The 11,257-nt window shown below is 40.2% G+C and overlaps 2 protein-coding genes across 2 annotated transcripts; both read left to right on the top strand.

Moving 5' to 3' along the window:
* The first annotated feature begins 1,672 nt into the window (after positions 1-1,672).
* On the top strand, positions 1,673-3,770 carry LOC116207290 (transcription factor bHLH96-like). The gene is made up of 3 exons (XM_031540194.1): positions 1,673-2,186; positions 2,571-2,993; positions 3,450-3,770. Exons 1-3 carry the CDS (start codon positions 1,707-1,709, stop codon positions 3,543-3,545), a joined length of 999 nt encoding a protein of 332 aa, XP_031396054.1. The 5' UTR covers positions 1,673-1,706; the 3' UTR covers positions 3,546-3,770.
* A 2,002-nt stretch (positions 3,771-5,772) lies between these two features.
* Positions 5,773-6,210, top strand: LOC116207934. The gene has a single exon (XM_031541065.1). The coding sequence runs from the start codon at positions 5,773-5,775 to the stop codon at positions 6,208-6,210; it is 438 nt and encodes a 145-aa protein (XP_031396925.1).
* The last annotated feature ends 5,047 nt before the right edge of the window (positions 6,211-11,257 follow it).

Below are 11,257 nucleotides of genomic sequence, written 5' to 3'. Positions count from 1 at the left end.
ATATTTATATAACAGATTCCTTCTCGCCATGTCGTCCCATGAGGCCACGTGTCCTCTCTTTGCCTCTTTTTGTGTGCAACGTTAAGGTCAAAATCGAAGTCGCGGTGATTTTGACCACAAATTTCCAGGAAGAATAAATCATTAATTAATTAATTAGCTGTTATTGTTTTGTGCATTATTACCGAAGAAGCGAGGATATTGGGTGAGGGATAATCAGTTAGTCTAATACTGAGACTGACAAAGTCTTCCGAGTACTCTTCACAAAATAGAATGCGACCAAAAGAAGTTGCTCGAGTTTTAGATTTGTTCCAAATTACATTGTCGTCTGCTAATAATTGAAATTGACACGTGCCTGGAAATTTTCATTAGTTAAATTTATATATTCCAATCGAGAATATTATGCTACTTGCTGCAGGTATCCTATATAGCAAATGATCTCGGAACGCGTATAAGTATATTCTAAAAATCAAAATGTTCATAATTAAAATCTAAATTAATCTGCCACTTATCCAAAATATATATATATATATATATATATATATAAATTACTAGTAAAGATATGAAATGACTAGAAGGCAATATTAAGACGCACTCCATTTTCTTCTTTTATCCTAATATTATAATTATGTCAATAGTTTTAATTTCCTCATACATATATATATATACGCACATAGTGTACAGAGATACAGAATATACAATAATATATTGACTGATTAGAATTTACCCCATGTAGTTTGAATGATTTTGTTGATGAATAAGATATATTTTTATCACTGAAATTGATAAATACTACGTTATCGAATATCAGAATATTAAGGATTGACGATATAATGTATTTTATTATATCATTCATATGATTTTGAAATATAGTTCATAAAATAGCTAGCGGGAATCCTTTGACAGATGCGGGAAATATATATATATATAATCTCAATATCAAATCATGTGTCCTTCAAGGATAACATCATACGATTTTCAATAAATCTAAATTGGTATTGAGTCTAATAGAAGAATGAGAGTGTTCGGGCATCATCATATGAATAATAGTGTAAGTAACTACACCCTCTTTTGATTAATAAATCTAAGTTGGTGTTAAGTCTAATACAGCAAGTCATTTCCATTTAAAATTAATCACACACAAGAATGAGAAAGTTTGGGCATCATCATATGACACTACTAGACTATATTATTAATAATAATAATTATTATATATACGCCATTTATGTGAATGGATATGTATAGAAACTTTGGGACATAAAATTATATAACAAGGTTGCAAAAATGCACGACAAAACGCAATGGTGTGTCTTGCCTCTCTCTATCTTGCTCATGCGATTGTGATGTGTGTGCATCGTGTCAAACGCAATCCCTCATAAATCAAATCATAGAATTTCTACACCCAATGATCCGGCCCCGTGTCCAACTTGCTATGATTTATAATTAGAAAAATTCTACTGGTTCCCTTATTATTATTATCATTGATTTTAATTGAACTTGAAAGGGAAATTGTCTACTAACACTATTGGCTAGTGCCTTTATAAGTGAATCATTTTGTCCATTTTTGCAAAGTAATTCACTTCCTTTCCTTAAGTTAATTCTCTCCCTCTCTCTCCCTCTCTCTCTCTCTCTCTCCCCCCCCCCCCCCCCCCCCCCCCCCCCCCCCCCTCCCTTAAAACCCTAAAAACCCCAAAGAGGAAAGAAGGATTATGGCCTTAGAAACCGTTGTATTCAAACAAGACCCTTTCTCTTCTTCTTCCTCCTCCTATCTTTATGAGGAACATTTTTATCCATGTGGTGGATCCGTGTTCGAGCCGGATTATGATATGACCGGCATACAAACACCGGAAAAGAGCGATAATGATGTTGCTATACTGGAAAAGAGTGTTGCTGGTGTGAGCAGTTGGGACTCCGGCCCCATGGTCGGGTGCGATGGTGGGATCAACTCCTCCTCCTCCTCGTCATTGCCGCCGGAGGACTTTGGCGGAGGTTCCATGATGTTTCCTGCAATGGATGTGGCGGTGGGCTGCAGGAGGAAGATCAGACGGAAGGCGAGGGTGGTGAAGAACAAGGAGGAGGTGGAGAACCAGAGGACGGCGCACATTGCGGTGGAGAGGAACCGCCGGAAGCAGATGAATGAGTACCTCGCCGTGCTTCGGTCCATGATGCCCCCGTCCTACACCCACAGGGTACTCTCTCTCTCTCTCTCTCTCTCTCTCTCTCTCTCTCTCTCTCTCAATTTATGGTGCAAATTAATCAGGACTATATATGCCTTGTTGTTGAATGAGTACGCGGTAACTGATCGATCAAGCTACTATCAACTATTGGAGGCTCTTAATTAATGCTATATGACCGTAAGTTGTCAATCAACTACAGCTTAGAACTTAACATATATGATTATACATAAATCGCTTCCTTGCTATAAAAAGAAAGATATTGATTTGCTGAAAAAAGCAAGATAAAACTACTATTTACCTAACCCCGCATTATATTTTCGATGATCTTTTTTTGTGTCCCATAACTTAATCGATCTTAACTCATCGATGTACTTTTTTTATGATCAAATTAATTAGGTGGACCAGGCATCAATCATAGAAGGAGCTGTCAACTTCGTGAAGGAGCTCGAGCAGCTCTTGCAATCCCTCAAGGCGGCCCAAAGGAAAGTGTCAGGGAACAAGAACACGACTAATGACCTCTCTTCCTCCCCCTTTGCCGACTTCTTCACCTTCCCACAGTACTCGGCCGACCCGACTCAGTTGAATCATTACGCTGGCCCAACTGTCGAAACAATGGTGGGACCGGAGAGGCCAGAGACTGCAATAGCTAATGTGGAGGTGACGATGGCGGACAACCATGCCAATGTTAAGGTCCTGTCGACGAAGCAGCCTAAGCAGCTGCTGAAGATGGTGGTCAGGTTGCAGTATCTCGGCGTCAGCATCCTCCACCTCAATGTCACGACCGTCAATGATATGGTCTTGTATTCCTTCAGCACCAGGGTATGTAACGGTTATAATTTTTTAAGTATTTTGTGATTTTGTCCCATGAATTACGTCATATATAACCATTACACAAAAAACTTTCTCCAGTACCAGGGTACATAATCTATGATCCTAGCTATCAGCTAGAGCCAAGCCTCAACCCCACCAAACTTTAATAGAATTAATTTCCCCGTAAGAAAGTTAGATAAGCCCAATGCCTAGAAACCCAACTAACAATTCTCCCTCATTTGTCCATAGCATATGAATCTCTTGATTAATTAAACTATCTAAGTACGTAAATCTTCATATAATAATTAACTTCACATACGAGGGCCGACACGATCATGATCAAAAGTAACCCCACTCAAACTTATGAATGTAATATATCTCTGATTTTGTTTCCACTATATTCTTATACGTTACTCCTTTTCTTTAAATTATTTTGTGATAAAATTTCTCGAATTAACGGAACAGGTTGAGGATAATTGCCAGTTCACGTCAGCGAACGAGATAGCAGCTGCAGTGTACGAGATGGTCGTTAGAATCCAAGAAGAAGCTAATTTCAGCTGACGATAAATAAATCATATCAAGCCCTAAGAAGGCTTCATTAATTATGCGTGGTAGTATGTCCTCGAGAACTTTAGTAGCTGGTAAGTTACAATCTCCGTCATCATATGCTCTAGGACTGACGGTGGCCATAAAGGGGAAAAGGAAAAGAAATGTGTATCATAGTTGAGGAGCAAGACTATATGCAAGTGGTGTATGTGCCCAAATTCGTTAATATGTTGTATTATATATTTTGTGTGGTTAATATGTTACATCATTTTTTCCCCTGGTATGAATTCTCAAACCGTTGACGAGTCTTCGAAGGGGCCCAACATGTCCATTATGATGCAAACAAACCATCTTCGGCCCATGAGCTTTGTGGGCCCATCGTTTGATCTTTGATATTACAAAAGTCCATGACATAGACCTCCATATGACCAATTCCTACCTCAGATTTTGCTTTTCTCACTGTTATTTTAACCGTTTCCCTCGCCGGTAAAAAAGGACTTGCAACTATTTAAGCGGTTCAGTATTTATTTTTTAAGATAAAATCTCATGTTTGAATCTCGTAAATACAAAAATTTCATGATTGGAAAAGATTTATTCATTAGTAAGTTGATCCTACTCAAACTTAAATTAGATATGATCCGTCGGATTTTTCAATATTAGGTTATGCATACGGGAAAATGACTCTTGAGTTTACATGGCCAACTACTTGACCAGACCCGCGATTCAAGCTATACTTGACCACACTGAATATACAAATAGTCAGATGAAATTTGTCGGATTGGTTGTGTCGACTCTGACAATATAGAATTACGATCATGTTACACGTTTTCTCAGACATCTCGTCAAAAGAAAATTTTGATCATGTAGTAATGACAATTGGGCTAAAGAGAAAAATATTGTTGCGGAGAAATACCATCCAAGAAATAATCCGACGAATCAAATCAATCTTTTCATGACCTACTACTCAAAAAGATAGTTTCCAATCAAACGTTTTAATTCGATAAAGGACCGTAACGATACGAATCGCCTCGAGATATATACCGAGGTTGCTGTTGCTTGCACCCCTAAGCTAGAGAAACACATCAAAGACTTCACGCGTCTCCTTTAAAAAAGAAGATAATTTTTGAACTTTTCTGGCAAGAGGAATTTATTGCCGGCAACTTTATTGATGGTGTGTACTTGTCCTCCAAGATAAGAATATCCCATCTTAACCTAACCCGTAGACAAATCCAGAGACATAAAATTAAATCAAGGGGTCATTTATCGTCAAATCTCGATGTGATCCGGGATCCTCCAAAAACATTCACATCGAATATTTAATTTTCATTGAACTTATACGGATCTGACTCGTATCCACTTAAAAGTTCAAGTTGATAAGTGATGGTATTCAAGTCTCGTATAAACCAATGATTGTTCTTTTATCTTTTTCATATGGGATTATAATTCTCAACACTTGTCCTCACGAGCAATGTGTGGTTTATTTCTACTTACACCCTTTGTCAGGTGCCCTTAAACATTGGCCTTCGATAATTGACTTCGGAGTCGGGCTCCTCTTCTGTACTCAAGTGAAGGGGGACTAGCCAAGAGGCGTTCTTTTTTGCTGCTTTCGGATATACTGAGCTTGACATGATGAGGGTGCTTGCACATATGCGCATGACCTCGCATACGCATAATCTAGAGTCTAGACTATGATACCATGTTGAATTTTCATTGAGCTTATACGGACCTGGACTCATATCCACTTAAAAGCTCAAGTTGATAAGTGTTGATACCTAATACTCATATAAACTCGTGATTAGTCTTTCATTTTTTCCATATGAGATTATAATTCTCAATAGATCCTTTGTCCCGATAATTGCTCCGGAAAGCAGAGACACCTCCAAAATTAATGGGGCGCGTATCCAGACTTTGCATAACTAATTTTCGGGGCTCCGTGAACCCCCGGCGACGCACGGAGCGGGTAATCACACCAAAGGCGCTCCGGTGGTCCTAAGGGGATTCGAACCCGAGATCGAATACAAGTTTAGGCGCACCTTAATTGTCCTACTCATGGCTCCTACGGTGACAGTAACAATGCGTTTCTTGCAGCCATGTCCTTTTCTAGTCCATAATTCCTCCCCCTAACACGAAATGATCCCAACAAAAGAAATCCCACCAAACAAACCAAGCATCTATTGTTACTGTTCGTCCAATCAAAGAAATATATCAATTGAGTTTGGATTGATTCAATTCAATATCATCAATGGAGACCAGCAACTTCAGGCTGTTGATCCGAAACTGTGACCTTCCCCCGCCTGTGAAGATCTACCACGGCCTCAAGGGGGAGAAGGAAGAGACCCGGATAATCGAGGCAAACCCCCACGCGGAAAAGTTGGGGCTGCTCAAGGCATTGCAGCTGTCGCAGACGAGGGCCAGGGAGGCAGAGAAGAGGAGACTGTCCTTGGCCAAGGAGAGGGACATGGTGGCCGATGGCCTGATGAGAGAGTCCATGATGGCCTCGGCGTATCTGAACTGGGTTCGGGTTCTCGAGCTCCAAGTCCTGGTCTTGAACTCGAGATTGAACCAGCAAGAGGATGATCAGGAAGAGGAAGGGATGGTGATGGATTGGGTTATCTCGCTGGGGGTGTCTCTGGGCATTGCTGGGATTGGGATTGCTCTTGCTTGGAGATACTTGTTTTGATGCGTTGAGAGGAATCACTATGGTTCGCTCAAATGACGCGACGCAGAGAGATTCGATAACTCGGGCTCCTGTATCTCGATGTCATGTGTGATCATTGGTTGTTGCTCCGATTAACCTATTAACTTGGGTTGACTGCCCGAGAGAATTAGCAGCCGAGAATTCGTCTTGATCAACAACTGCCGATCCCCCGGATCGGGATACCCAATCCTGGACAGGGTGTTTATGGTTTTGTCACATGTAAGAACAGGTTGAACCATAGTGGAAGGGAAAGAGGAACAACATGTGACTTCACTAATTTGGTCAGATGCCTTTGATATGTTATTTATTTTGTAAATGAAATTATACATTCATTCATTTGCTTAATTAAGCACAGTAAATGGTGGAAAATGTTGGGCCGGGCTTAATTAGTATTTCGAAAGAGTCCATCCAAAGGAATTTTTATTTGTCTTAGCTATTGAAATATTTGAATAAGAAAGAATGCTATCAAGGGAAGTCAAGCAGTACGAGTTAATCGGGTTCGATCGCAAGAAAGTTTGATGTGGTTTATTCACCGGATCGATGCATGGGAGAACTAGTGGCATGTCTTATAGTCGGTAATCCGGATTTTCCTTCCGGATAGATGCCGAGCAAAATCCAAATTCCGAAGTTTGGTTGCATATTTTTAGTCCGGAATTGGGAAGAGAAATTACTTTTTTCGGTATAAATCCTTATATCCGAATATCCAATTGAATCCGGACTAATTCAAGAAGATGAATTACTTTGCATCTGATCAATTTTTCTCATAGCATCTTAAAAAAAAAAATTACCATAGTATCTAAGTCATGTATGTATACTATTTTTTAATAAAATTTCACGTTCGAGTCTTGTGAATAAAAAAAATTCACGTCAAGAGAGTTTTACTTCTTATTGAGCGGATGCAACTCGAATTGAACTAGTCGGGACTATTGGACTTCTGAATATCAATTTGAAAATGAAAAGTTATGTATGTACACGATCGATGATCCTGTGGGCACGCAATTCGCGATAATATAAATATGTAGATCCTCTTCTCAAAGCCCACAAAGACTTGTCTGGAATGCCCAAGCATTCATTCAGCTCCATAAAAAATAAAAGAGCCCATATGGTCCATTTCTCTCTTGATTCATGCATGCATGGACTGGATTGAGGGGGACCGACCTCAGTGATTTCTTGATCCTCTGTCCTTTGGACAGCAGACCATTCTCACCTGTGCGGTGTGCCCTTTTTTTTTCCCTTCTTTTCTACCTAATTATTGTTTTTTTTTTTTTGCCTCATTAAACTGAAACATTCTAACTAGTCATAAATTATTTTTTATTAGTTATTAAAATTTCTATTTTATTATATTAAATTGAGAAACTTAAAACTGAAATGACGATGATGAAGAAGAAAGAACTGTCCTGGAAATTTAGGAAAGCTAAGGGAAAGCAACGGATCCCTTGACTCGTGTATCATATGATGCATGCGGGGGAAGCTACACCAAGTACAGGACTCGTGGCACGTAATCACATGGTATTTGCTGGAAATGGCACGACACTTTTGACTCACAAACAACGAAGAGAAGTGGGGGATGAAGACACGATCTACACGATTTGGGTCAGTGGCGTGTCAGTCGTATATTCATGAGCGAAGGAAATGCGTCGTCTTCTTCCCCATGAGCAAGATTCGGTGCAACAAATCGTGTGGAAACTGGAACCCTACTTCGGGGACGAACTCTAACCCCAAATTATAGAGCTCCCGAGCTTGTCTTGTCTCTATCAATTGTAAACTTTTCTATCATAACATTTGATTATGAAATCTTAATTAGGAAAAACAGGTACCGATCGACTTGAATCAACTCACACGGCGTTCTATATATGCTTTTTGTGGATGATAAAGTTGGGAGGGAACTTTTTTTCAATATGCACCTTAATAATCGAAAATTTTAACGGATTCAAACTAATTCAAATTAAGTTATATCAGTTCACTTAAAACTAAAAATTTTTACTTACAAAATTTGTACTAAAAAATTTATTTAAAAGGAATAAGCGTTGTCCAATCATTTAAGTCAAGTTATGCTTTAATTGCATGAAGGAATGGAATGGTGCCATGATTATTATTGTTGGGAAGAAAGAACGGGGGAACGTGTTCCCAATGCAAAGGGATTGAAGTCCCAAGAGCACTCGTGCGGGGAGAGGGAACATCCTCAATTTTCTGACCATAAATTAATTAATCAAAGGAGGAAGTGGGCTCGAGACCGGATATTCATTCCCACGTGCACCCTCGGGCCCCACGGCGACTTTTTCCTGAACAATCCCAATCCCATTCTCTCAAGCACATCTGATCCGACTGCCGTTGGGTCCCACCTCAGTTTCCTTCCTCCCATGACAGCCGCTGATCACGGAGATAATAGCTTTGCCGTCGGCAGTGGGACGGCGATTACGAGTTGATGCCGTGGCCGTATGGGAAGAGAGTAGTACGCACGAAGCTATAAGATTGTCTACCTAAGAAGACAATGGCCTTTGCCTAAACTCAATAATTCACGAGCAAAATGAAAGGGACCACAGATGATGGAGAGTGATGCACGAATAAGTACGTGTGTTCGGTCGTTTGTTTCTCACTTGAAGTAATTTTGGGGTCCAATATTGCGAAGCCGGGTCTTGAGAAACAAACGTATGCAGTATTGGCTCGGATAATTTCATATCGTATATACATGGATTATTCAAATACATAAATAGATTACTTATGCACTACCGATGCTTTTACTAACATAAAACTTCGTCGGTAAAAGCATCAAAAAACCTTTTCAACCAAGAGTTTTCCAATGGTTTCTTAAGTAAAAGCATCGAAAGCCTTTCCCACCGAGGTTTTTCCTATGCTAGAGGCTCTATATATTGGAAAGTCATCGAAATTCTGCAAGAAGTTCCTTGAAAATCCAGCTTTCTTTCGGAATTTCAACCTCTTTCTGGCGTACCTTACCATCATTGGAAATTCAACTATTTTTATGTGGTATCATCGATAATGTAATGGAGTGTATGTGGACCGTGTTTGTGTTTAATGATTTACTTTATTAGTTACAATTTAGGCCCCCTTTGTTCTTCTTACTTGAATATATCATTTTATTGATATGACATCATCCACGTATGTACTTTTTGGTAGGCCATCCACGTATGTACTTTCAAATCTTCATCTGCGTATCTACTTTGCGGCGGCAGGGCGGTCCCTCTCCCTCTACAACAGAGGCAACCGGCTCTGTCATCTCTTAATGGGGTGACGGCAAGATTTCTTTCCTCCTCCTCAATCGGACCCCGTGGTTGTCCCTCTCCCCGAGCGACGAGGCCATGAACTTCCTCGACCCAGATGGGAAAAGTAGCCACTGAGATGGGGATTCGATCAGATCTCGTGGTGATGGGAGCGAGAGCAGTAGAGAGAGTCAAGAGAGGCCGATAGCTTTTTCTTTTCGATATGTACCATGATATTCAAAATTTAATGGGATCTAACTAATCCGATGAATTTTTAGATTGCACACAAGAAAGAAAGTGAAGGAAGAGAGAGAGAGTGGAAAACATTTTAAAAATTATTAAAAATTTAAGCGTCTTAAAATTTCTAAAAAGTTAATAACCACTCACTCACCCCGTTTCCAAAACTACAGCCACTCTCGAAAATGTCCCTCGAGGAATTTGAGGGTCAACGAAGAACAATTCAGTCACAGCAAAATTAATGAGAAAATGGGAAAATTGAAAAAAAAAAACAAATAAAAGAAACAGAAAAATACTTTTCATGAGACGCACGTGTGAGTTGACTTCCCTTGCTTGCACGATGACGACCCACGCACACGCACGCATTTTTTTTTTTAACCCAGAGCATTCAAATTTCACCCAAATTAATTTCGAGACTCCGTGAATCTCGGCGATGCACTCAGATGGTTCTAAGGGATTTTAAATTCAAGATTAAAATAGATACATGAGTTTCTTCTTAATCACTAAATCAAACCCTTTGAAGTTGACACGTACACCTGCTTATACTATGAACCATAAAATTGAGAAAACAATAATATTAATTAATTCAGTTACACCAAATATTTCTGTTTCGTGTGCGTGGGATCTGGATTTTCTAAATTCATCGGCTATAGCTTAAGTATCTTATCGAAATGGTTCCGACTTAATTTATTTTTAATTTATAATATTCATAAATCTCCTTTATAATTAAAAAAGATAAACAACTATTATCCCTGAACGATGCAACTTAGCTGATAATAACCATAGTGAAGCCTAGCAAGACGTATACATACGAAGCTTCCTCGAAAAAGAAATGAACAAGTCACAGACAATTCCCCTCTCTTATTACATTTATATATATATATATATATATATATATATGTAGTATACGCAAGAGAGTTCATTTATAAATCTCAGAGCGACCAGAGGGGTCATCAGCTCCATTCAAGAAAAAGGAACTTATCAAAATGGCCAATAATAACTGCGGGAAGCACCCGAACCTCCACCAACTTCCGGGAGTCTGCTCCTCCTGTCTCCGGGAAAGGCTCCACCAGCTCGTCGTTTCGCCGGAGACCGCGACCACCGCCACGGCCAACTCGAGGCTCCACTTCATGAAGTCACCTTCCTTTTCGGGACGTTCCTCTTCGGCGCTGCACGTTCCGTGGTCCCTGCCGGGGGGGAGCCGGCGGAGGGGACAGGATGGCCGGCACAGGAGGAACTGTTCGTATGTAGCTGCGGCTGAAGGAGGGTCGGCGCCGCTGGGAGTGAGGGTCGGCGGCGGGGGCCTGAAGAAGAGCCGGTCGATGGTGTTGGGGACGGGGAAAGATGAAGAAGAGGAGGAGGAGGAGGAAGGGGTGAAGATGATGAAGAGAGGGTTCTGGTCGAAGCTGATCCGCTTCAGGTCAGGGAGGAGCAAAGAGAAAGAGATCAGCTGCAGTAATACTCATCATCGACACCACCACCACCACAACCACAACCACTCATCATCAGCAACCCTCAGGGAAATTTTCATGTACTAATTAATTTTTCTTTTTTTTTTATCTTGTGAAATAAAT

Source organism: Punica granatum, chromosome 5, assembly GCF_007655135.1.
Source record: "Punica granatum isolate Tunisia-2019 chromosome 5, ASM765513v2, whole genome shotgun sequence".
NCBI lineage: Eukaryota > Viridiplantae > Streptophyta > Magnoliopsida > Myrtales > Lythraceae > Punica > Punica granatum.
The sequence above is the reverse complement of the archived record's forward strand: the minus strand, read 5'-3'. Positions and strand labels throughout refer to the sequence as shown.

Bases quoted from the DNA above. Each gene is read 5' to 3' on its own strand.
- LOC116207934 (XM_031541065.1), top strand. From the start codon at position 5,773: ATGGAGACCAGCAACTTCAGGCTGTTGATCCGAAACTGTGACCTTCCC.
- LOC116207290 (XM_031540194.1), top strand. From the start codon at position 1,707: ATGGCCTTAGAAACCGTTGTATTCAAACAAGACCCTTTCTCTTCTTCT. The intron at 2,187-2,570 runs GTACTCTCTCTC...CAAATTAATTAG, and splicing joins CCCCGTCCTACACCCACAGG to GTGGACCAGGCATCAATCAT. The intron at 2,994-3,449 runs GTATGTAACGGT...TTAACGGAACAG, and splicing joins TGTATTCCTTCAGCACCAGG to GTTGAGGATAATTGCCAGTT.